Here is a 25,293-nt window from a genome sequence, read left to right on the forward strand (position 1 = left end):
AACAAATTTTATATAAGGGGAGAAGAATGTAACATCCCTAATTTTTAAATAATATATATATATATATATATATATATATATATATATATATATATATTATTCTAAACCTAGTATTGTGGACTTCGCGTATGTACTTTCATTTCGTGAAAATTCAATCGTCGCCCGGATCTGTAATTTCAGGCCGAGCAGATAAGCTGCTAGAACTATTTCAGAACCGGGTCAAGATTATAGGCTACCCCACCATTTTCAGACGTTCTGGACGCGTTCCAGTTGTCAGATTTAGCATAGGTAAACTCGAACTCTATATTACTCAATTTTTGCCTTGTACTGGGTTAGAATAAAATTTATAAAATATTCGTGAATGATAAGAAAATTACTATTCCTATTGCAATAGCCTTATAATGTTGTTAAGGACCACGTGGCAGGTTTATAGAATTTTTAAAGTTAGTTTGGATAGTTTTTGAAAAATATTAGTTTTGAATTCTTATAATTGAGTTGTCTGATGTTGTGATTATTGCTTGGTTTGGAGGGCCCAGGAGGGGCCATATAATGATGATGAGATATGGGTTGAGTTTAGAAGTGTTATTTGAACCATTTTGCAGGTTGGGTAGATCATAGGTATAGGGGAGACTCTGCCAGATTTTCTGTACGACTTAGGACATCTTTGATTTTTTCTTAGTTTATATTGAGTTAAATGTATTAAATAATTGTAATAAAATTGTCATGTGAGCCGGGACAGCTTTCCTCCTCCGCCCAACCACCACAGTGACTTCGGTTAAGTCTGTGAGTAAAATATTAATTTTATTTGTAATTTCGATATTATTATATGTTCAAGCATGCCCACGCATCACTTACAAATATGTATCTATATAGTTAAACACTAGACACGGTTTATATTGCATTCATAATTGTTGAAGTGCCATGGATGTTGTTTGTGATAATTTGGAGCAGTGTGTGTGCGTGGTGTGCGTGTGGTATGGTATTGGATATGGACAGGACAGGTAGACACGGCTTGAGAGACACTCGCTGGGACTCGGTCTTTCGGAGTAGACATGGATTGAGAGACACTCGCTGGGACTCTGCATTTGATTTATTAAGCGAAAGTCCGGCTTGAGAGACACTCACTGGCAGAGGTTGGATTAAGAGGGCTGTATAGGGGATCAACTCCCATATATGTATTGTTTGACAGTGTTGGGTGTGTGAGTGCTCCAAATTGCCTTTTTGTTGTTATGATATAAAAATTATGACGATGTTGCATTTTACTCCACAGGGTGCATTAGCTTTAGATAGCTATAAAGATTATGGTTAAAATTAATATTTTACTCTCTGAGTCAAATGCTCACTTCTGTTCATCTATTTTTCTGGGCTACAAGAGGATTATTTATTGTGGCTAACCTGCTCTTCTTCTTCGCAGGTCCATTGATATTATTTAATGTATTTTATACAATTGAGTTAAATTTTAGATTCCGCTTGTGTTAGAAGCACTTATTTTTATTTTTGGCATGTATTATAAAAGTTATGTTGGACCTGTAAAATTATTAACTGTATGCATGATGGGATTGGATGAGGGAGCTGAGCTCCCATTTGAGTTATGACATTTTGATTATGTTGAGGGTGAACTGAGCTCCCCAATTTATTATATATTGTGTTTACAGGTCGAGTGAGTAAAAAACTTCCCGTTAAATAGTCCATTTTATGGCCGGACTCTGTCTGGTTGAATTCTTGAAATTGGGCCCAAATGGGCTTTAGAATTTGGTTGAGGAATAGTTAAGCTTACTATGGGCCTCAGAGGCTTTAGACTGGCTCAAGTTCTAGTGCCGGTCCGGCCCATAGGTTGGGTCGTGACAAAAATGTAATAACTTTATTTTATAAAAAAAAAATTATGAGTTTTATATGTTCTAAATAAAGTGAACAATTTAATTTTAAATTGATTCGATTTGAAAATATTTTAATTAAATTTAAATTTAATTTATTTCAATTCTATTTTAATTTTAATCGGTCAATCTAAATCCAAATATAATCCATGTCTACTGTCACTCAATTACTTAAATAAAAAAAATTAATTAAATACTTGTTAATTTATAAATGTATAAAGAATTGCATGTAATAACACCCCATTAAATAATTAATATTTATTTTAAGCAAAAAAAATAAAAGGGTGTTATAACAATGACGTGTTATGGCTATATTAGGGGACTGGATTATGACATGAAGCATGAAAGTGAGATGAAGGATGATAACATTATGGCTGGAGTTATTGATGCGTTGTTATTGTTCTGTGCATCGCATATATAAAAGCAGTAAGCACACAAATATGTGATCCAAATCGCGTAGGGTCATTTGACCCAAATGGGCCCATTCTAGAAGATTAAATTGATTCTTAAAAAAAAAATTGTTTAATTTGATTTATAATTTAAGTAAATATATTTATAAGTTAAAAAAATTATAAGTAAAATAGTATTTGATTTGACTTATAAATTAAAAATATTAATGAATAAGTGTTATGCATCACGAAAGTGTATAAATTATAAAAAAATTAAAGTAAAAATACAATAATTTAAGTGGTTTACCCTTTTCACTTATTTACTATTTATAAAATAATCATCGTTATAAAGCTACTCTCTATAAGCAAAACCAAATAACATTCTCATAATACTTATATTCATAGTGTTAGTTTCTTTAATCCAAATCTAATTAGGAGTTTCACTCAATTTAGAAATAATATTAAAATTTGAAATCATAATTCTAACAATAAGAAATCATAAGGTATCTAATATTATACTTATATTTGAAGTAAAGGTATTTATGTCACTTTTATTGTCACTTTCCTTTTAACACAATTTTATTTCCAAGCCACTAAACATACCAATTAAATAGATTCAAACCATTTTTCTTAAGAAATAATTTCCCTATCAACAAGTGACCTTCTCAATAAATAAGCCATTTTGAACGAAACGAGATCTTAATAAGTAATTTTATCAAGCACTCAGTTACTTACTTTTAAATTGACTTATAATTAAAATAATCAAACCAAACATTCTCTTAATATTTTTATGTCAAGGCCAAATATAATGTTTTGATTATCTTTAACATGTTAATAAAATGGAATCTAGTAATGCAAGAACCCTTCCATAATTGACAGTTGATACAAACACTATACTCCAACGTCCTTCTCTATCATTTCAAAGAATCATGAATGGGTACAATCATAAGATACAAAATACCATGTAAGCTACCTTTTGTCATTACTAATGGCCTTATGAAAATGCGATTCCTGGATTTTGCCAAAGGAGAAATGTTGGCCACCTAATGCCTGCTGCAAGGTCCATGTCAGTTGAGTGGTCCAATTTGCTCCTTCTGTATTCACCAGCAGGTAAAGTTGTGACATGGGCACTTCTTAGTTAGAGAAAATTACAAGTTAATTTAAAATTAAATTTTAACATTTTTTTAATCATAAAAACTTCAAAACAACAAAACAATTTCCTTGAACTGCATCTAAAATAATATTTTTATGAAAAGCTTTTTCCAGTCTCAGAACCTTAATGCCAAATGGGGTATATTAAATTCTGTTGAAATTATAAATCTCACATCGAAAAAATATAAATATAAGTGGTTAGATTGCAACATTGACTTCTCATTTTTTTTGTAAATAATATAATAATATATATAATAAAATTTAATTAAAATTATATTATTTAAAATTAATATAATCTCTCTTTTATTTAACATGATATCGTCCAGGATTTTGTGTGTGTGTTTTTTAGCCCATAAGATAATATAATTGTATTGTTTAAAAAAAAAAAAATAATAACTAATTATCACACAATATATATGGGATTGAGGAGAGGGGGAGTGTTGGATTATAAAAAAATCATAAAATAAATAAAATAAAAATATATTAGATTATTTTGTTGATGTATTGTAGTTTTTTTTTGTGTAAAAAAAAATAATATAATATATAATAATAAAAAAAAATTAATAATATAAATTTATTCTTTCTCTAACAAGTTCAATCATCATTGAACATCAGTATTATAACTCCAGAATCAAGCCAAACAGATGGAAACTGAGAATGCCCTTAATCTCTGAAGTTTGCTGTCAAAGTTTCTTCTGCAAAATATTCCTTCCTTGCAGTTTCCGCTGCGCAAAATCTCACCTTCAGAAACAAATGATTAGTTGAAATAAACAAAAATATGCAGAAGTGCAGAAAAGCAGAATATAGTATCAAAGAGCAGTAGAATGATTCATTTCAAATGGGTTTCAGTTCATAGTTTTACTAGTCAATCAAATATTCAGATAGAAGTCATGAGACGAGGAGGGAAATGGAATTAGGATGATGTGATGATAGTCAGCACTACGTGCCAATAAACAGATTGGGCTAACATGACATTGGTTAAAGCAGTGTCATCTGTGATGAAGGATGATAAACAGAAAATATGCCTGCAGAGGTTGGAGCATTAGCGTACAAAAAGAAATTTGAACTGTGAAGCATTAAAGGCATACTTGATAAAAAAATGACAACTGAATTGAGTATATGACAGATAAGTAGAGGGAACAAATACCCTGAATTGAGCTTCGCCAATGCCTTTTCAACTAGAAAGACACACAACTTCTCATTCTCAATAGGATCATGCACCTGATATCACCCATTATATGCTTATTATTAGAATCCACACCATAAGCAATGATTGACGCCATATTCAAATGAATCGTAGTTTGAGTTATGAAATTTATAGAAAACAAGGTTGTTGGGATCTAAACCAAATAATGCAGTCATCAATAAAAAATGTTACTAGAAGCTGGGCACCACATTGTAAGAGAATAACAATATGTATAAGAGGGGAGATCTAGGAATATGAAAAAACACCTTACCAGAAATTATTCCAACATCTATAATAAAAATATCTTAACTAAGATATATTTTAGTTTCAATAGTGAACCCCAACTAGTGAGGAGGCTTTCTTGAGTTGATTAGATTGATGATTTAGAAAAGCAGGTGAGGCCTTCCCCAATATCTTTCCAAGCTTAACTTCCCATTTACAAGGTCAATATTGTGGATTATGTTTTCAATGGCAATGCAGACCTAAAAATGGCTAAACATATACACAAAATACGCATTTCTTCTTTCTTTTGTGACTGAAAAGAAAAATAAATACGTTGTACATTTATGTGACAGTTGATCAAATGAAATAACAGTTTCCTACAAAGCAAAGAGATTTGTAAAATGAGAAAACAGGCAAATTCAACCACAGAACTTACACCAGGGAAGTCCTTGGATGGCACCACTACGAGCACTGGTCTATCAAAGATATCAAGAAAGTCATGCGCATAGGCTTTTCCAGTGTCTGCTACGCTCTTCACCGACTCTTCAGTCAATTTGGACACGCCAAATTCTTGACGCCATTTCTGGTGAGTGTAGAATGAAAACTAAACGCTGACTTTTGGATGAACTACATTACTCAAAAGCAGCAAAATGAGTCTTGTACATATGTATTAAAAATATGGCGTTGTGAACGCAAGAATGAGCTGATTGAGGATACAACGTCTTCAACAGAAAACTTCCGGTCCTTTACAAACCAGAGGATCATGTGTTCATGTCTTCATCATCTCTTCCATTTTTTTCCTACTGGGAGACTATGATGCTCCTTTCCAAGCTTGTAATTTGTCTCTGAAACTAGCTGCTAGGTAGAGAGGGACAGGTGCTATAAGGATCCACCATAGTAAAGTGCATGAAAAATTGAAAGGAAAGCAAATATGACAAATAACAATTTCGAATTGCTTCTTTTATTTGCTTTTATCGGTTTTTGAATTCCAAAGCAACTAATAGAAAAAGGTAGATTTCTTGTCAAGTTATTGAAAGCAATAAATCTCAAATCTTAGTTATGTGCTACAAAAGTTCAAGACTTTATGGTCTTGTTCGTAGCTTTTCTCAGCAACCAAACAGAGCCAGAAGAGTGACGCAAGAGTATAGCGTGAAAGGGAATGAAAATTATTTACCTCGTGAGACTGACTAGGGCCTCATTCTGGACACAGAAATTGCAGTTTCGAGAGGGAGTTTTAGTCACATTGATGGGAGCGAGTAATGGGTGGCCTAGACTGTGGGAAGTGCGAACCGCCATCTTGTCAAGCAATTCACAACCTTTGGGAGTTTTGGGGATTCGATTCGAGCTTGAGAATGCGAATGGTAGTGCTTCTTTCGTGCTTGTTTGTTTTCCCGGGAATTCTTTGGTAAAAGAAAACAGCTTTACTTGGTGCAGCAGACGCAAACAGCGCCATTATGAGATCGGGCCGGAGTTGTTGGACTATATGGCTAATATTTGGAGCCTATCAGATTTGTGGTATGGGCCATGTTATTGGACTGCAAATCTCAATAAGCAATCATGAGCCTCCAACAGAAATCTAGGAAAACATGAGGCCCAGAAGCCCAGCCCAAGTTACAGAGCTCAAGCGCGTTACTTTCATTTCATGTCGTGTGACCCTTGTAGCGAGCAATCATCTTGAAGATGATTTTGGAAAACGCCATCTTTCCAACCACCACAATCAAAATGGAGGGAGAAAGAAGAAATGTATTCTTTTTCCAACAGATTTAACAGAGTCCTGTCCTTTCTTGTATACGATGTAGGCAATAGAAGGGAAGAGCAGGTAACATCTATTAGTGGATGTAAACTGTTTTTTTACATATGAATTTAAAAACATTCTTTATTTTACTGGCCCACAAAATGTCTCATGCTTATTGGTAGCCAAAAATTGTTGCCTGCCAATACCATATAAAGCCAATCTTGTTAGCTTCTTCTTGTCCTTTATTAGGTTTGATCATGGCAGGGTTCTTGATTTTGTCCCTTAATGTTAATGGGTTTTATTTTTTAGCTAATTCTCTTGTACGTGTTTAATTCTTAGGGTTCTATCGGATTTGAGACACTGCACGGCCCTTTCAGATTTTGTTTATGGTAATAGTACAACGGTGGAGTGGCTTAATTGTATATAGAACACGAGATGAGTTCAAAGAAAATGGGTGAATTATAACATTTCTCTTAACTTATATTTTATAATAAGAAGGTAAATAAGTGGAGTGGAATTTGTCATATGCAGCCAAGCATGAATTTCTAAAGGCAATCGAGTCAAAAGTTATCATTAGAATTTACTTCTGAAACAGCTTATTATCTTTCTAGACAAAATATTACTATTATTTAACTTTATAATTATCTTTCATTGCTGTTATTCCGCTTCCCTTTTGTTCTAGGGTTTTTTAATGTATATAGATTTTGTTTCAAAGGAGGATAGGAATAATATCATATCCATATATTCTTCCTCATTTTCATTGCAGTAAAGAAAAATCTTGCACTTTAACTATACCCACTAGCCTACTCCTTTCTCTTTCTAATAATTTTCTTGCTTTTACTTTTCTAGCGGGTTCAAGAAGGATTTCATTCTTCTTCTTCTTCTTAGTTTCCACAAAGGAAATCATTTCTTGGAAAAAAAAAAAAAAAAACACTGTTGCCTTGTTTCTCCTTAAGCAGAAAATAATGAAGTTGGAAGAAGTCAATTAGCACTTTTACTATAGCAGTATGCCTTTCTTGGCAAGGAGATCCATTAAGTTGGATAAGGTATAATTCCATTCAGAAAAAAATGGTATTATGAACGAGGTGATATATGTGCAAGCTTCATCTTTGAGTAAAGCATATAGATAGGATATGTATTTCCAAAGTTTCACAATTCATGATTTCTTACAGACAACAACAATGATTCCATTGAATTTTATTTCATTGTGGATAGAAGAGTTGATTAAAGTTAAAAGTCTTATTGTGCTCAAACTTTTGGATCGAGGGAAACAAGGCAACAAGGAGGTCAATGGTTAAAATTATTCAATGCGCCCATTGAAATATACCTTTTTCTTTTTTACATTCACGTGTGTGATCACCATTAGCACTAACATGTAGGCGTCATAATGTAGTGGTTAGGCTCTACTGTATATTTCCTTCGGATGATAACGCAAATCCTTTAGATTAAAAAGCAAGATATATGACATAAATGGGATGCTAATTATTGCTAAACAAGTTTTAATTATTTTGTCATTTCCATACAGGTGTGCAAGAACTTGTACTACAGAAGCTCTAGGAAAAGGGTTGCTTTAGGGTGGAGTCCAGCATCCTTAAGTGTCATTCCCATCTGATCGACACCATAGATTCTTCTGGGGAAGCTTGATATCAATCTATAGTTGACAATGCCAGGCAGGCCTAATGAATCAATGTATTTGTAGATTGACTGGACCTTATCTGAGCAGAAGAAACTCTGTTCTCTTCTTTCACCGTTCGGAAACCGTATCAAAATCTGAAATTAATCAAGCATTTGAATCATAAAGCTTGTTTATTAACTAAAATGGAAAGCTTCCATGATTAATTATAGCAATACCTGTGATAATTGAGGATCCTTAGACCGAGTAGCAGTTTCTTTAAATTGAGTTTCTCTAATAGTGGGAGCTTCTTTGGCTTTACCGTAGTATTGCTTCTGTGTTTGATTGCGCCGAGGCTTCTCATAATCTACTTTATTTGAAGGGAAAGTATGAATTGGTCCCTGAGTCTTTTGCTCTGGAGGCAAGTTCTTGGATTTTTCCTTCTCCTGGAAAGGGAAAAAAAAATATTCGTGGGTGGTTGTCAATTTGGAAGCCCAATAAATAAACAAGGCATGTGACACACACCTTATCTATCTTCAGAGCTGTAAGATAAGCTGCGTCTTGTTCTTCTCTAAGTTGACGATCTGCTCTTATCTTCTCTTCTTCCTTGGCCTTTGCTCTAATCTTCTCCTCTTGGTTTGCTCTTGGATTGCCAAAGGCTGATCCTTGTTCCTCTACTGTCCTCTGCAGAATCTCCACCAACTCTGCTGGGGAAATTGGCCCTTCCATCTAAACATAATCAATTCAATCCACTCAACAAAGGTAATTGTATATATACTAGTGAAAAATATATGACGGGGATGGATAAACAGTACCATTTGCAGCACTGCTAAGTTATTACCAGCAGCCGGAGCCACTACCGCGCAGCACGGAAAGCTCGGAGGTTGCAAGGTTGCAGCCATCTGCAAACCTTCTCCTTTATCTGCAAGTGCTCCCCAGCAAACAAAGTTTGCATCAAGAAACTGTACCACTAATTCTGAACATAGAGTCTCCCTACAGAAAGAGGGAGTGAAAGGGTGGTGGGGCGAGTGGAGATACAAGAACACAAACTTGTGCTCATTCTCTGCTATCTTTAAAGCATCCATGAAATGGCAAGCATAGAAGAAAGGATGAGTGGAGCCATATTGCTGCTCAAAAGTGTCTAGAAAGGTCCACTCTTCTGGTACAATTAGGGGTTCTTGTGGAGTTTGCAGTTGAAAGTCTAATGCTAGATTATGATCTCTTCTTCCTGATCCTATTCCTATTCGACCTATACTATGACCCATTACTCTTGAAAATCCTCCGATAATACTCCGAGGCAGACTCACCATCCGGCGTACAATCCCATTGCAAGAAGCCTCTCTTACAGCTCTTGAACTTTCCCTCGTTGTTGATGACATTCCTCTTTATCTAAAGCTCCAAATTTGCTGGCTAGAGATCCTTGTTGGAACTTGAGCTCTTCACAAATGTTTGGGGCATTTAGTCTAGACGAAAAGAGATTATATTGTTATCAGCAATTCAATGGGATAATCATATTCGTAATTCCTTTCTTCTTTCATTAATCTTTAATTAAAGTAGCTTAAAGAACATGATGAAAGAATGTGAAGATGCCTCTCTTTTTTTGGGTTATACAGAGCTCGAAGATGATACCTTGCTTGGTTTATAATCTACCGTTAGTTCATGTTATTTTTGACTCCTCGTGTTAACAAAAGTTCAAAGATTGATGATAGAGACTATATACATAAAGGATCAAATTCTTATTCTTTCCCTTCTAGCTTTTTATCACGCCAAAGTTAAGAAACTCTCCTTCTATTGATATCTAGACTCCCTTCAGATACCCTCAGCAAATGGACGATGGATCATTCAAACAAAATTCAACTTTTCTGCACGTTTATTTACTAAATTGTCTTAAATATAATGGTCATTTTATGATAAAAGAACCAGCAAATTAAACTGATGTGAAACCATGTAAATTGTAGGAACTTGACTCCCATTCTACCCATTGGAAAAAAAAAACAGGTTCAATCTGTCCTACAAAAGGTCTAGAAAATCGATTAGTGCATGCAGTGATTAATTTGCTTGGTCATGTCATTTTCAGTTAATATTTGATCAATTTTAGTGTAGCTTGTCTGGTGGATTGTCGGTGCAGGAGCTGGTTACGTACTTGCGTTGTCTCTAATCTCTATAATGCAATTTTGCTCTTGATCCTTACTGTCTGGATGATAGCCTAGCCACTACTCTTTTACATTATAATTAAATATAATGAAATGATTTCCCATACATAATGGTCAAAACATGCCTTTTTTGTCGTTACTAAGACACACTACTTGCTAAATAGAAAGTCAATTAAACCGTGAAGCCCTTGATTCTTCTAAGCATCATTATTGTCCAACCATTAATAAATTTTTTTAACAATGCAAATAATTATTTTTTCAGCAATTATAATTTTATTATAAAATACCTACCGTAATAATTTTGTAGCAATAACATACAGTAATTTATATATTGCTGTCATAAACTTATGACATCAAATTTTATATTTTTGATGATAAAATTTTTTATATTTACCGTCACACATTACATTATAAAAATAAAGTAAAAGTGTATAAACAAATACCGATAGGAGTTTGAATTTAAAGATTAAATTATAATTTTTTTTTTTTAATATAAGTATTTTGCTTTTAAATAAATTAAATTAAAAAAAAAATAAAGTTAATGCGGTAACTGGTCCATGAACCATGACGTATACATATCATGAGATGTTAACAATACAAAAACATTTGATGTTTAGTTGAGGATGTGATGATATATATAACAACAATTTAATTATGACCATTCTATAGCTAGCTTGAAAGCTTTTATAATGTCTAGCTTTTAGAAAGAAAGCCATAATATTTTGATATACTTTTCTGCTATAAATAAAAAGATAGTCAAGAGAAAGCAGACATGGTTTATATCGCCCAAGATAACAGCACAAGGTCTCCACATTTCCCAAACAGATGATGACCCATCTGCATCGTCTACTGTCAAAGGAGGCACTCACAAGATGTGGTGGCCTTTCTTTGTTCAATATGCTTGTAGGGCAATTGGGCAAAACATCTTTTAGTACAATGTACCCTCCTTCTGCAATCAAAATGATTGTTGTTGCAATGTTTATATCAGCAAAAAATATATATTAAAGTAAATTAATAATTTTAAAAAATATAAAATAAATAATTGAAAAAAAAATTACAATGGCACTTCAATTAACAGTAGCAGTTTTTGAGGCATTTCTTAATTTTATTATTACTTCTTCTTTCAAGAAGCATGGTCATGGCAGCCTTATTACAAAACAAAACCCAATTACACACGGCAGGTATCCCTAAACCCTAATTAATGTCATACAAATCCAAGAAAAATTTTAAGACTATTAGCTACACTATTATATCCTTTTTGGAAAATCCTGTGCATAGATATTGGATAGTGGGGTTGGAATCTAATAATCTCTCAGACCAACTTTACAAAGTAGCTACAGTACAATGCTCGCACTCGCATACCTTAATCACATTGCCAGTTGTTTATGATGAGAGAGACTCTTAGCGTGGACCATTATTCTTCAGAAGTTTTCTTTTATTTCTTTGCAGAGATGGGTGATGGCTCGAGAGAGAGAGTGAGTGGGCATTTCTGAAAAGAAGAGAGAAAAATAAAGAATATATAGCAAGTATTCAAAAGTGGGAAGCATTATGCCCCAAAACCCCATAAAGATTACCAGGCTAAAGGGCCTACCTACTTAAGCTCAAGCACAATCCAATATGCTATAGAATAACTCACTGCTATATTAACCTTTAATTTACCCTTTCCCTTTACATAGGCATCTCCTGATTATCCCTCTAATTTTAGGTAAAGCTTAGCTTGATATTATAATTAAACACTCAGAAACATCATCATCATCATTATTATCATGCACCTCTAATGCAGACAAATTTACTAATGCTATTGGCAATAGGTCATCTCTACCCCACTATATTAATTAGACCGGACTATAGTTAGAATTGAGTCATAATTACACCGAAATTGGTTCGATTAAAATTGAAATTAAAATCAAACCATTCCTAAGTCAAAATAAGATCTTAGGACTAGGCTTTTTGGCTCCCTCCCTAATTTCTAAACCAAATTAAAGGTTTATTTAGTTTAACTATGAGATGCAGCTGATTACTGATAATTAATAACTATTATTGTTAATCGTAGATGATTGCTAATCATTGATGTTAAGTGTTTGATAAAACTTTATCTAGCTACTAATTTTAATGTGTAAAATAACTAATAAGAATATATATCATATAATTTAGTTTATTATTAAAATAAATAATTAATTATTAATTTATTATATTATATTATTTCTTTTAATATTCAAATAAATATATAATTTTTATTTATTATGTTATATTTATTTTATTAAAATAAAGATACAATTATTAATTTGTTATATTATATAATTTATTAAATTATTAAAATAAATATATAATTATTAATTTATTTTATATATATCTTCTAATATATTCCCAAACCAATTATCGCCCCAGGAAAGTGCAAGCTGCATATAAGAGGGGATCTAAAAAATTATTTTATAAAATAAATTAAAATTAGAAATAAAATTGATAAAGGTAATTTTTTTCAAATAATAAAAATTTATACAAGAGTTCATGAACTGCTCTTATTTTAGAACTAACAGAAATTCCAACTGTTAGTATATCAATTGCCTATCAACTATCAGTTATATTTTTAAAATTTTATTAAATATTTTAATTCAAGTTTTGATATCTAATGGGCTAATAGTGGAACTAAACACTCCCTGCACGTCCTCCTCTGATAACGCATACCATATGGCGTATAGACAACAGTGTATCTCCCTTCTGTCTTATTTTACCACTGCCTAGCCACACTTTGATTATTCAATTTTTAAAAAAATAAATTTATAAATGTCGTTTTTATCATTATAGCAATCATTTAACGATTATATTTTAAAAAATTAAAAAAATGAAATTTGTTTATAAATACAAAAAAATGATTTTTTTAATAAATACCTTATTTAATTTTAATTTTTATATAAAAAATTATCAAATTATTATTTAAGACATCCAAAAGAAAGATAATAAGACAAGAGAAAAATTAAGAAAACTCAACTTTCTTTACCCCTAATTTTCAATCAATGGACACCGACACTATGCCTAATATTTATTTTATTTGTTTATGTAAAAAATCACATGTATTATTTTTAATCTCTTTGTAACTATAACATAAATGTGAAATAATTCTTGTACTTAAAAATATATATCTTTTAATTTTAAAAAATTGTTAAATTAAATTAATGTAAACTTTTAGTTTTCGTGATTATATTGTAACAGCAGCAGCAGCAATATTTGCTTATTGGGTCACCGATTTGGAGAATTTTATACCAAACCAGCAGAAATCTTCTTTCATTTGCAGTCTCGAAGTCCCAAAGCATGGAAGTCATTTTCAATAGTACATGCCTGGCTCTGGCCTGACTGGTTAACTCAGTGGCATAGAGCATGCAGAGTGGGCAGGGGATTAAAGTGGATAGGTCCCAATGCATTGATTTTAGTTGAGTATTTATAGGTGGTAATTAATTTAATTTCATTTCTGAGAAAACTACATTGGTCTTAGAGATGAGTTGTTGGTGGCTGAGGACAAATTTTTGGTACTGAGTTAGATGGAGGGAGGGACCAGTCCTCATGCATATGGATGTGGTATCTGTGTTACTGTAGGGACCTTTAAAACAAACAAGCATTGGCCTTGGAGGACTACATAGCTATTAGCCTTGACCACCTAATAAACAAACAAGGGTTTTTAGGGGTTGAAATGAGAACATGCAAGAAGAACAAGATTTAGTGCTTTTCTTGAAATTTGATGGTATACCAGGAAATCATGATAAGGAGACCTTGATTATCATCAATAAAGTTAAGCTAAGTCAAAACAAATCAACAAAGTTAAGCTAAGTCATGATGAGTTATTTAACATAATCATTATATTTGGCCCACCCGATTGCCCACAATTTTCCTATTTCGTAGTGGTGTCATCACCATTGTATCATATTTCTTTAATTACCTTATATTAAAATTAAATTTAATAAGTTTATTTATAAAAAATTAAAATAATAAAATAAATTCTTTTAAAGCAGTTTTAACTTTTCAAAACAGTCAATAATTCTTGCAAAAATAATAGAATGTAATCTATTAACAATTAAGAAAATACTATTAAAAATTATTTTATAATACAACAAGTTAAGAATTAAAATCCTCTGGTAAAACAGATATGGAGAAAGAATTTAAAGCATTTTGAAGAAGCAAATTTGAACAAAAAGAATTTGTTATTCTGTCTCTCCTCAGAGTCAAACCAGAGAATAAATGGTTGATGAGTCACTGGCAAAGTTTAAATCCATCTCATATAGTCAAATCCAACCATCTCCAGTGCTGAAGTTTGATCTCTATCTATTAGATGTGCAAATATAGATAAAAAAAAAAAACCAAAACTTGCAATGGTTAAAACTTTGAAAAGTACAACTCTACCCATCTAGCTCTATTTTAATATGCTCGTGCCTGAAATTTCATGTGTGTCAGACCACAAAACCAAGACAACGGAATCTCTCTTAGAAGAAGAGGAGAGAGAGAGAGTTATTCATATTTTGAAATGGTGAGCTAGTGAACAAAGCAGCTGGGGTTTTTTACCTTGGATGGGGCTTCTTTTTTGTATGGACATGATGGTAGATTCATTTCCGTGGACAAAACTCAGGAATGAATTATTTTGTATTCTTCACAGAACAAGACAACAGCAATGTATACAAACACAAACCATTGCTGCAAAACGAACAACACAAAAACAACAGCAACGTTCCACAGAAATGGCTGCTTTTGCTTCTCATACTCATAGCTATCACCCAATGATACCACTTTTTATGGCTTTCCTTGTTGTTTTTGCTACTTCTTTTCGTCCTGTCTTGTCTCTACAAGTCATGTCAGATTCCGGTGATCTGTTCCCGGAAAACCAAACTTTCAGGCCAGGGGGAGAGATGTGGAAACTCAAAAGAGTCCATGCTTATCTTAAGAAGATTAACAAGCCTGCAGTCAAGACAATTCAGGTGCTTCTACAGTCCTTTTCTTTCTTTTCAATATTGGTTTATTTCCCTTGTTCTGTTGTTATAGGTTTTAGTGATCTGGGTTCTTCTTGTTTTGGCTGCAGAGCCCTGATGGTGATGTAATAGATTGTGTTTTATCTCATCTTCAACCAGCATTTGACCATACAGAGCTCAAAGGACAAAAACCATTGGTAATCTTTTGTTTGGTTCTGCTGAAATTGTTTTCAAGAATCTTTTTCCTTTTTCATTTCTAATTGTTATTTGAAATATTTGTGATTTGGACCACCTTAAGTGTATGTATTATTACAGGATCCACCAGAGAGGCCAAAAGGCAATGAGAACACAGAGGCAATAACAAAAAGCTATCAGCTGTGGGCAGATTCAGGTGAGTCATGCCCAGAAGGAAGTGTTCCAATCAGGAGAACCACAGAAAAGGATGTTCTAAGAGCAAGTAATATAAGAAGGTTTGGCAGAAAATTAAGAAGGCATGTAAGAAGAGACTCAACAGGCAATGGTCATGAGGTTGGTATTTGAAACAAAACATTGCAAATATCTTAAGCCGTAGCACCTAAGTTTTCTCTGCCTGTAACTCAACAATGGAACTAATCATTTAAGAATTCAGAACTTGCTTTCTATTTTTTCTTGGGCTTTTTCTTTTTCTTTTTTTTTTTTTTGAATAGGAGATGTTGGCCATCACTTAGACATATAAATCTATCATATGGTTATGGTTTCACTCATTTAGTCAATCCTAGAACCCTAAACCAAAAAGGCTATTTTTCATTAGAAAGGCAAATTTAGCAGTTCAGTAAGAGTTGGTCAGCAAGAAAGAAACAACAGAAAATGGAAAAAAAAATCTATGGGCAGACATAATTGTTAAAGGCAGTTTTAATTAAAGAGTACTCCGCCATATGTGATATGTCATAAACATTTATTTACTGCAGGAAGAAAAAAAAAAGACACAGAGAGATGGAAAAAAAAAAGACACAGAGAGATGGAAAAAAAAAAGAAGCTGGAGTCTGAAAAATGTTGCATATGTGCATATGCTTATAGAGATGCCTAAGCATTTGACATAATTTCTTATACTACAGCATGCAGTTGTATTTGTTAATGGAGATCAATATTATGGAGCAAAGGCCAATATAAATGTGTGGGCTCCTCGTGTTACGGATCAATATGAGTTCAGCTTGTCACAAATTTGGGTTATCTCTGGTTCTTTTGGCAATGATCTAAACACAATTGAAGCTGGTTGGCAGGCAAGATTATCTTTTCTAACACTATTTATTTACTAAAAAAAATGAGTATGAGCCATCAGTGAGATTTTGTAGAGTGCCCAGGAACTTAATTTATTCATGTGTCTTAACAGGTTAGTCCTGAGTTATATGGCGATAATTATCCAAGATTCTTCACTTATTGGACAGTAAGTCCTGTTATGTAGCTCTGGTACTTTCATTTCAGCTAAAGACTAAAGAAATGGCAAGTAGTGCTGATTTATATTTGATTTGCAGATTGATGCATACCGAGCTACTGGATGCTATAACTTACTGTGTTCTGGGTTTGTCCAAACCAACAACAAGATTGCCATTGGAGCTGCAATATCTCCAAGGTCCTCTTACAATGGTAGACAATTTGATATTGGCCTAATGGTCTGGAAGGTAAAGTTTAACTTTTTCTCTTTTTCTTTTTTTCTTTTTCTCAATAACTAGTAATTTAGAAAACAATACAATGCGTTGCCTAACTAATTGCAGTTACCTGGGTAAACTTCATATTTTGCTTCCTTCTATCAAAAGTTTGAATGAAAGAAACATCACCATCCAGTCCTGTAACTATCAAGTCTAAGTTGATTAAGTTATAATAAAACAGTGCTTACTAATTAATAAAATTGACTAAAACGCGTATCTTGGCTTTTTCTTGGTTCTTTTCCATAATTATCATATTTAAAATGCAAGATTCTCTTCATTTTTCTTGTCAAAGGTTTCCTTGATGTTATCAATTTCTCCAAGATGTATTCTTTATAAAAGTAGGTTCTTTAATTGTTTGACTCCAACTGACTCTGGGATTAAAGGGTAAACAAACATTTTCTTTTTCTTTTTCTTTTTCTTTTCTTTTCCCTTCTTCTTCTTTCTTTTCTTATCTACATTCTGGCCATTATATATGTAATCAAGCAGAATATGGGACACAGGACCTGAAGTTATCAGATCAATAATTTTTCCCCTAATAGTACTAACATGTTAATATATTCATGTAGGACCCAAAGCATGGAAACTGGTGGCTAGAATTTGGTTCAGGACTTCTAGTAGGATATTGGCCAGCTTTCTTGTTCAGTCATTTGAGAAGCCATGCAAGTATGATACAGTTTGGAGGAGAAATAGTGAATTCTAGATCCTCAGGGTACCATACATCAACCCAAATGGGCAGTGGTCATTTTGCAGAAGAAGGATTTGGAAAAGCATCCTATTTTAGGAATTTACAAGTTGTTGATTGGGACAATAATTTGCTGCCCTTAACAAATCTTCACGTCTTGGCTGATCATCCAAATTGTTATGATATAAGGCAAGGCAGAAACAATGTTTGGGGAACTTATTTTTATTATGGAGGTCCAGGGAGAAATGTAAGGTGTCCATGAAGGTATTGGTACAGCATAGAAAGTAAAATATTGATTTTGTGCATTTTCTTTTTTAAGTTTTTGAGCTATTAGTTTTTCTTTCTAGGCCTTGGTATGGTTTGGGCTATTTTTAGATTTTTTTTGGAATATAATATGCCCTTTTTTTTCCTTTTTCTTTTTGGTCCCCCAACAGGTTAATCTTCTCTTAGCCCACTTCTGAGATTATGTAAATTTAGGAAATACAGATTGTTAATAACAATGAATTGAGTGTCTTTTGTCTTTTTTCTTTCTCATGTTTAGTCTTTTCAAAATGTTTAGGGAAGAGAGAGAAAGAATCCCAAATGGCAAAAACACCCTTAGCACCTTTTTTTAGCATAATACATCAGCAACTACTTTGTAAGAGAAGCTGACCCACTAACTCTGCAATTAGAAAACCCATAAAACAACTTAAATATTTTTCTTTGAAGAAATCCCCAATGCAAATTGAAGATAAATATATTTTTTTATTGGAAGTATTCCCTTTTTATATGGCATTGCATGTGGGAAGCATCAAGAGACAAGGAAGATAAATTTCATTATTTTAACCTTGTATCTGGCAAACTTACCCAATGAACCTTCTCTTCAATAGTATACTATCCCAAGTTGCATCTAAGTTTCCTGAAAAATAAAATAATATACAACACTCTATCTCAGTGTCCACCATAAAAATTTTAGAAGAAATGATATTTAAAAATAGTCAAACCAGCTCCAATTAAACTGCAACAAGCTATGTTCTGCAACCAAGACTTGTCCTTTTTCCAACATGGATTTCATCCAAGTCTTGCTTAAAAATATATATATACATATATAATACAACGTCATAATTTTCTTTATTATATGTTAGCTAGAGAGACCCCCAAGGTCCCTCACTCCTGAAAACAGGTGTCCTGCCTCTAGAAAGTCAATGAACCTAACAAGCACCTTATCTCTCTTGGCAAACCCTTCCTTCTCCATTTACTGTTAAAGAAAAGGTAGATTTAGAGTCACAGTAATTATTCTGTCACAACTTTCTGATGTAATTTATTAAGTGCTCAAAGGTGTTTTGCTTACTGGGGAAGAATTTTGGAGCACAGTTTGATGGAGAGAATGTTTGATTAGTCAGTGCTGACTCCTGAGTTGAGCTGGAAAGGCATCAAAAAGATGCTTTAAACATAAAAAGCAAAAAAGAAGCATCTCTTTTAAGCCATGTTTGGATATGTAATGGGGTAGAAAGAAAAAAAAATAGAAGGAAAATAAAATTTATTTTCTCATATTTAGAAAATAAAGCAGTATTTTTTTTAAATTACTATTTTACTCTTAATTTTATAAATTATTTAAAAAATTAAAATGAACAAATAGGAAAATATTTCATTAATTGAAATATAATTTTTCCCTTTAATTACTTTATTTTCTCTGTAAATTGAAGAAAAAATAATAAGAGTAAAATAATTTTTATTTTTCCTTTTTCGATTATTTTCTTTTCATTTTTAAAAAAAAATATAATTTCAATTTATTTTCTTTTATTATTATTTTTTCTTTTTCTTTTCTGTGTATCCAAAAATGAATTCAGGTAAAGCAAAAGGTGCAAAAGAGATGTATAATATGCAAAATAATTATTTGTCTTCCATTACAAGACAAATAATCATTTAAAATACGGTAATGGGAAATGTCGAGTCCTTTCACTTTCTCCTTTTCCACATTTAAAATAAGAAAAGCTTTCTGCTTTTCCACATTTAAAATGAGAAACTCAAAAGCTTCCAATTGTAAATATGACAGCCCTACAAGTGGTGAAGGTCCATATTTCTCTTTTCTACCACTGTTTATTTCAAGAAAAATTATTATTTAATTTTTATATTTTAATAAAATTAATTATGTAATTTTATATATTTTAAAAAATATATTATTTAATTTATATATTTTCTTTTGGCTAAATCATTTAGTTTTTTTCATAAATTTTTTATTAATGAATGAATTATAATATCAATTAAATTATTATTTAATTTTTTTATTTTAATGATATTAATTAGAGAGTGTTTAATTCACCTGTTTAGATGGAGTTGATAGCTGATAATATCTAAACAGGTGAATTAGAGTGTTCGGTAAGTTTAAAAAAAATAAAGCTGATAGCTGATGGGTAACTGATATGATACTTATCAATTGCAGTTTATATCAGCTCTATTTTTAGAGCTGTTTCTAATTAGCTAATAGTTGATTTGATTTTATTATTTATTTTGATCATATTATCTTTTTCTATTTAACTTAAAAATTAATATTATTAATACTTTTATCTTTTTTATTTATAATTTTAACATCTTAATTAACGCATTTAAATTTTGTTAAAATATTTTTTTATCAAGAATAACATAAAAAATAAAATATTTATTTATATCTAAAAACTTAAAATTAATTATAATTTTTTTTCTTTATCAATAATAATAATTGTTTTATTATTTTATCTATATTTTTAAAGTTACTTAATTATTTTTTAAAGAATTTAATTATTTTCTTATTTCAATAATAAAATAAATAATATAATATAATAAATTAATAATTTTAAATCTATTTCAATAATATAATAAATGATATAATATATTAATTTAATAATTATATATTTAATTTAATAATAAAATAAATAATATAATATAATAAATTCATAATTTTATGTTTATTTCAATAATAAATCAACTATCATTAGTTACCTGCTATCAGGCATCGATTAACGGTAATAACTATCATTTAACAGTTATGAGCTACATTCAACAATTAAATCAAACAGGCCTTTATTAATAATGTATTTTGAAAAACACTATCTTAAGTGGATCTCTAATTCATTGGGTAGCTAGCCGATTAGCCGTCCAATGTAGACAGCAAGTTCTTTTCCTCGCAGGTCGCAGCAGACATTACCAAGTTTTGCTACAAGATTGTCTATCAAATTAACAAAATCTTCAAGAGTAAAAATGGAAGAGCGGTAGCCCAAAATATCAAACTACCAAAGCTTGTTTTGGATCTCTATTCCAATTCGGTTTGTTCATGTATCATCCCATAAATTCTGCCTACATCAATGCACAGGTTAAGAAACTCGTGATCATCTAAAGTGTCCTTCAAATCCAAGAAGAAGCCATGTTTTCCGATAACTTCTGTGGATTTCATTTTCAGTGCAATTTTCTGTATAGATACTAAATTAAAAATTAAATACCAAGTCACTTTGGATGAACTCCTGGGCGATGCTTCCATGTCTTTAGGTTGACAGTAGAGTTGGACCATGTTAGCCAAGAATAAACGTGCTAGGAATATATAAAAATCAACAAAGTTCATGCCAGGTGGAAAATAACCAATCAGTACACAGCATAGGGTATGTATAATCTAATGAAACAACTACTAGGATACTAGCCCACAAATCATGTGCCTCCCTCATGTTTGGAAGGTCAAAGATTAAAATCCCAGCATCTCGTCACCAGTTTAAAAATCTCATGTAACAAGGGGCAGCTTTTCTGGGATTCATTGTGCACTGTATGGTGAAAGATCAATCCACTGAATCCACTCCCCAACTTAAAAGCAAAATGGTAATTTCCTTTGCACCTATATTTCCTTCAATCATCTTTGTGAAGTCCAGCTTATGATGGTCAATGGAATTATATGCAGAGTCTTAATAAGTTAGATTATCAGAACTCTAAATTTGTTATTTTATTTCATTGGATTTGTGCTTATTTGACTGGAACTATTTCCTAAAAATGGTTCTGTTATATTCCCTTTAAAGCAAAATGATTCATAATTACCATCAGTCCACTGTGATTTAACGGACACTATCTAATCAAGTTATCATCATACAACGTTTATGGCTTCAGAAAATCTACTGTATTCATTCTAGCTGCACAATCGTATCCATAAAATAATGAAAGATATAAAATATGCTGTGATAAACTATATATTCCACTTGCCAATAATGTACCTGTGTCAGCGGCAAGATTGCCTTGGCAGACACCTTCAAAGTCAGCTCAGATGTCCCTAATGTCTTCAATGTACTCCTTCGCCTCCTCCTAATCTCTCCAAAGCAAATGCCACTGAAGGAATAAGAAAAATTGAAGACCCATGCTTGGCTTCCCCAAGTTTATTCAAATGCATGATTTTTTTTCCATGAATTAACCCAAGCAAGGTTGTATGCATTAAATCCATTGTGGTTCATTTATATCTTATCTTCTTGAAAACATTATGGACACGTGTTAAAGAAGAAAATAGATAAACAAATAAATACCACAAAAAATAAAGAACAATGTGATACATGCATATTAGATAGTCATTTAGGTTAAATTTCATAGTCATTTTATTAGTTTGATAGTCATTTTTAGTTAGTTTTATTAGTTATTTATTTAATTTTTCATAATTGTCAATTTTTGGATTAGTTTGTAATTTTTTTTTATTTTGTAGATAAAATAGTATTCTTGAGGGACTAAAAGGTAATTATGCAAGTGAGAGTACTTTCAAGTCCAAAAGTGCCAAAAATGAAGCTTGAAAATTGAAGAAATTAAATCTATCAAAATCTACACAGGGTACTTGCACAGCCTGTGCACCTTCACGGGAGAAAACTTAAACCTGCCGAGACTTTCATAGAATGTCGCACAACCTATGCAAGTTACCTGTGCATCTTAATGGAAGATCTTCAGAACTGCCAAAACATACACAACCTCCTGCACAACCCATGCAACTTGCTTGTGCACCTTCACAGGAGATCTCTAGACTTGCCAAAATGTAACACCCCTATATTAAGTAGGCTATATATTTTATTGATTCGGTGACTAGTGTCTGTCTGGATAGTTAGGATATCTAGAATTATGTTTAAATCATCTAAAAAAAAGTCATAAATGAAAATTAATAGAAATTATATAAAAGTAAAATGGAAATAAGAAAAACAAAGTATGATCAGTTAAATGAGCCGAGGTCCCGACGATGGGTGATCGAAATAGGAAGTGACTGCGAGCTCAGATGCTGCCCTAATTTCGTGTGGGACCCTGTGACATCTCAGGCCTAGAGATAATTGCAAAGTTATTAGAAATGTGAAAACCACAGAAAGTAATTAAGAACCAGCTCAAATAATTGAATCAGAGTTCAGGAAGCAATCTAGTGATATTGGAAAAACGGATCAGACAGATAAAGGGCAATATAGTCAATTCACTCTTAGAAGTGACTTTTGGCCTAAATGTCCATTAAAATGTAGGAAATTAAAATTATGAAAAATATATTTAAATTGAAGAGGTGAATGGAAGAAAAGGAAACAAAAGAAAAGAAATTCAAAAATTAAAAGTTTTATGACATCATGCATGACCTCATAAATTTATAATTTTAATTATTGAAAATTTGGGGGATAATTATAAGAGAAAATAAGACAAAAATTTAAAAGGATAAGAAATCATCTTCTTCCTTCCTAAGGGCCGGCCACACACACTCTCTCTCTTTCTTCTCTTCTTTCCTCCATTAAAGAGCACTTCAAGCTCTAAAATACCAAAATTTTCCTATATTTTCCATATCTTCTTGAAAGAAAAATTTATTTTAAGTCTTAGTAGTGAGATTGGAAGTAAGAGGAAGGGGAAAACTTGAAGAAATTGAAGCTTTGAAATTTGCCAATTGAGGTAATTCTCTCTCTTCTTTTTTAAAATGGCTTATGCTTATGGAAATGGTGTTATGTTAGTGAAAATTTCTTGGAAAAGTGAAAAATCATGCATGAAGAATGTTGTATGGAATTGGGCCACCTTGAGAAGGATTAGGGTTTGATGGTAATTGATGGTATTAAACATGTTTTATGATAGTTATGAAGTGTTGGATTTGATTAGTGTAGTGAAATTTACATGAATTAAGCAATTAGAAATTAAGGTTCTTGGCAATTAGGAAATTGGGGAAAATTTTGGTGAATTGATGCCCAATTGACATTATTGATGCTTAAATTGGTCAATTGGTATGCTTATAAGTGTGATTGAATGCATGGAATTGAATTAAAGTGTGAATGTGGTAATGTCCAAATCTGGACAGCTTGACCCTTGCCAATTGAAGTTTTATTGCTCCAATTGGTGTGAGGACAATTGCTCCAATTGCCTACTCAAATGGCTATAACTGAAATTTTATTGCTCCAATTGGTGTGAGGCCAATTGAAGATGAAAATTAATTCCCAAAGCAAAAATTTTCATGTAGAAACCTTGCCCTAAAACCGATCACAAATTGGTGTAAAATTTGGTTAAATCCGGATTAGGTACCCTACCACTGGACAAAACTAACCATATGAACAATACATGTTCAAATGGTCATAACTTAGTGTAGAAAGGTCCAAATGACATGATTTTTATATCATTGGAAAGCTTAGACATAGTAGAACAACTTTAATGAAGAATAAAAACCCAAATTATGACCATAACCTAGTCAAATTGCCAACCAAACTTAGGTCACCAAATCTGTCAGACCTAAATTTGCCTAGAATTTCTGAGTTTTGACTAATCCAGGCAGCCTTAGTAAAAATGACATAACTTGAGTTACAAAACTTCAAATGGAGTGATTCAAAAAGGAAATTAAACTAGGCACAATAAGGAACAACTTTTATGAATGAAGTTTAGCCAAATTTCCATTGTAGATTGGTCCAATAGAACAGTAAATCCAAGTGACTGATGGATTGTGTCCGCAAGTGCACGGGTCACAGTAGTATAGTTTTAAAAAAAAATGATATCGATCCCACAGGAAATTGTGCTTAAATTGAAAATAAAAGGATAAGCTAATTAGAATAACAAAATTTAAAGATATAAAATGAAATTTAAAATTTAAGATTGGTAATTGAGGAATTTAAGCTAAATCAAACAATTAACTAAATTAATTAAACTAGATTATCAAAATTTAATTTGAAATTTCTATTTATGAAATTGGGAGGAATTAAATCTAAATTCAATAAAAATTAAAGTGATTCTAGAGATTGGATTTTCCATATTATTTACATGTGGTTTATCCCCAATTTAGCCAAACATATGAGAATTGCAATTTTGAGGGAAATCAATTCTTAAATTTTTGAAACCTTTTTCAAGCATTTCAAAGTTGGTTTTCATTAAATCAAACCCTGTTTTCACGGTATTTCAAACCTAACAAAAACCCAATTAAAGCTCTAATTGATTTTGGAAAGTCCCCTTAATCCTCTTAGCTTATCTCCAACACCAAGAAAACTAAGTTTATTGTAAGATTATCTATCCCAAATATTCACTTTTCAGTCCATCTATTAAGGATTAAAGCTTAACTTAATGAGGGCCCATTCATCAAGCAAGGCAACAAGCTCACAAGCAATAAATTAAAATGTAACAAACCTCATTTAAATGACTAAATCAGTTCAAAACCACAATACAAAGCAATATTTACAAACCCATCTCT

The 25,293-nt window shown here is 32.0% G+C and overlaps 3 protein-coding genes across 5 annotated transcripts; 1 reads left to right on the forward strand and 2 right to left on the reverse strand.

Annotated features, from left to right (window-relative positions):
• Positions 1-3,925: 3,925 nt before the first annotated feature.
• On the reverse strand, positions 3,926-6,413 carry LOC110664753 (uncharacterized). Of its 3 annotated transcripts, none has more exons than XM_058132542.1 (5): positions 5,998-6,413; positions 5,541-5,678; positions 5,260-5,406; positions 4,563-4,636; positions 4,008-4,440 (listed from the first exon to the last, which is right to left on the reverse strand). In XM_058132542.1, the coding sequence occupies exons 2-5, from the start codon at positions 5,586-5,588 to the stop codon at positions 4,329-4,331; spliced, it is 381 nt and encodes a 126-aa protein (XP_057988525.1). In that variant the 5' UTR covers positions 5,589-5,678; positions 5,998-6,413; the 3' UTR covers positions 4,008-4,328. The 3 variants fall into 3 exon arrangements, with proteins under 3 accessions (XP_057988524.1, XP_057988525.1, XP_057988526.1); XM_058132543.1 differs by having other exon boundaries at positions 4,008-4,156; positions 5,998-6,412; XM_058132541.1 differs by having other exon boundaries at positions 3,926-4,636; positions 5,998-6,407.
• Positions 6,414-7,971: 1,558 nt separating this feature from the next.
• On the reverse strand, positions 7,972-9,766 carry LOC110664754 (plant UBX domain-containing protein 10). The gene is made up of 4 exons (XM_021824595.2): positions 8,986-9,766; positions 8,696-8,899; positions 8,410-8,616; positions 7,972-8,328 (listed from the first exon to the last, which is right to left on the reverse strand). The coding sequence occupies exons 1-4, from the start codon at positions 9,547-9,549 to the stop codon at positions 8,101-8,103; spliced, it is 1,203 nt and encodes a 400-aa protein (XP_021680287.2). The 5' UTR covers positions 9,550-9,766; the 3' UTR covers positions 7,972-8,100.
• Positions 9,767-14,599: 4,833 nt separating this feature from the next.
• On the forward strand, positions 14,600-18,164 carry LOC110664755 (uncharacterized). Its single transcript, XM_021824596.2, has 7 exons — positions 14,600-15,284; positions 15,386-15,472; positions 15,591-15,803; positions 16,370-16,534; positions 16,645-16,698; positions 16,787-16,933; positions 17,527-18,164. The coding sequence occupies exons 1-7, from the start codon at positions 14,880-14,882 to the stop codon at positions 17,902-17,904; spliced, it is 1,449 nt and encodes a 482-aa protein (XP_021680288.2). The 5' UTR covers positions 14,600-14,879; the 3' UTR covers positions 17,905-18,164.
• The last annotated feature ends 7,129 nt before the right edge of the window (positions 18,165-25,293 follow it).

The sequence above is a fragment of the Hevea brasiliensis genome, chromosome 13 (genome assembly GCF_030052815.1).
Source record: "Hevea brasiliensis isolate MT/VB/25A 57/8 chromosome 13, ASM3005281v1, whole genome shotgun sequence".
Taxonomy (NCBI): Eukaryota; Viridiplantae; Streptophyta; class Magnoliopsida; order Malpighiales; family Euphorbiaceae; genus Hevea; species Hevea brasiliensis.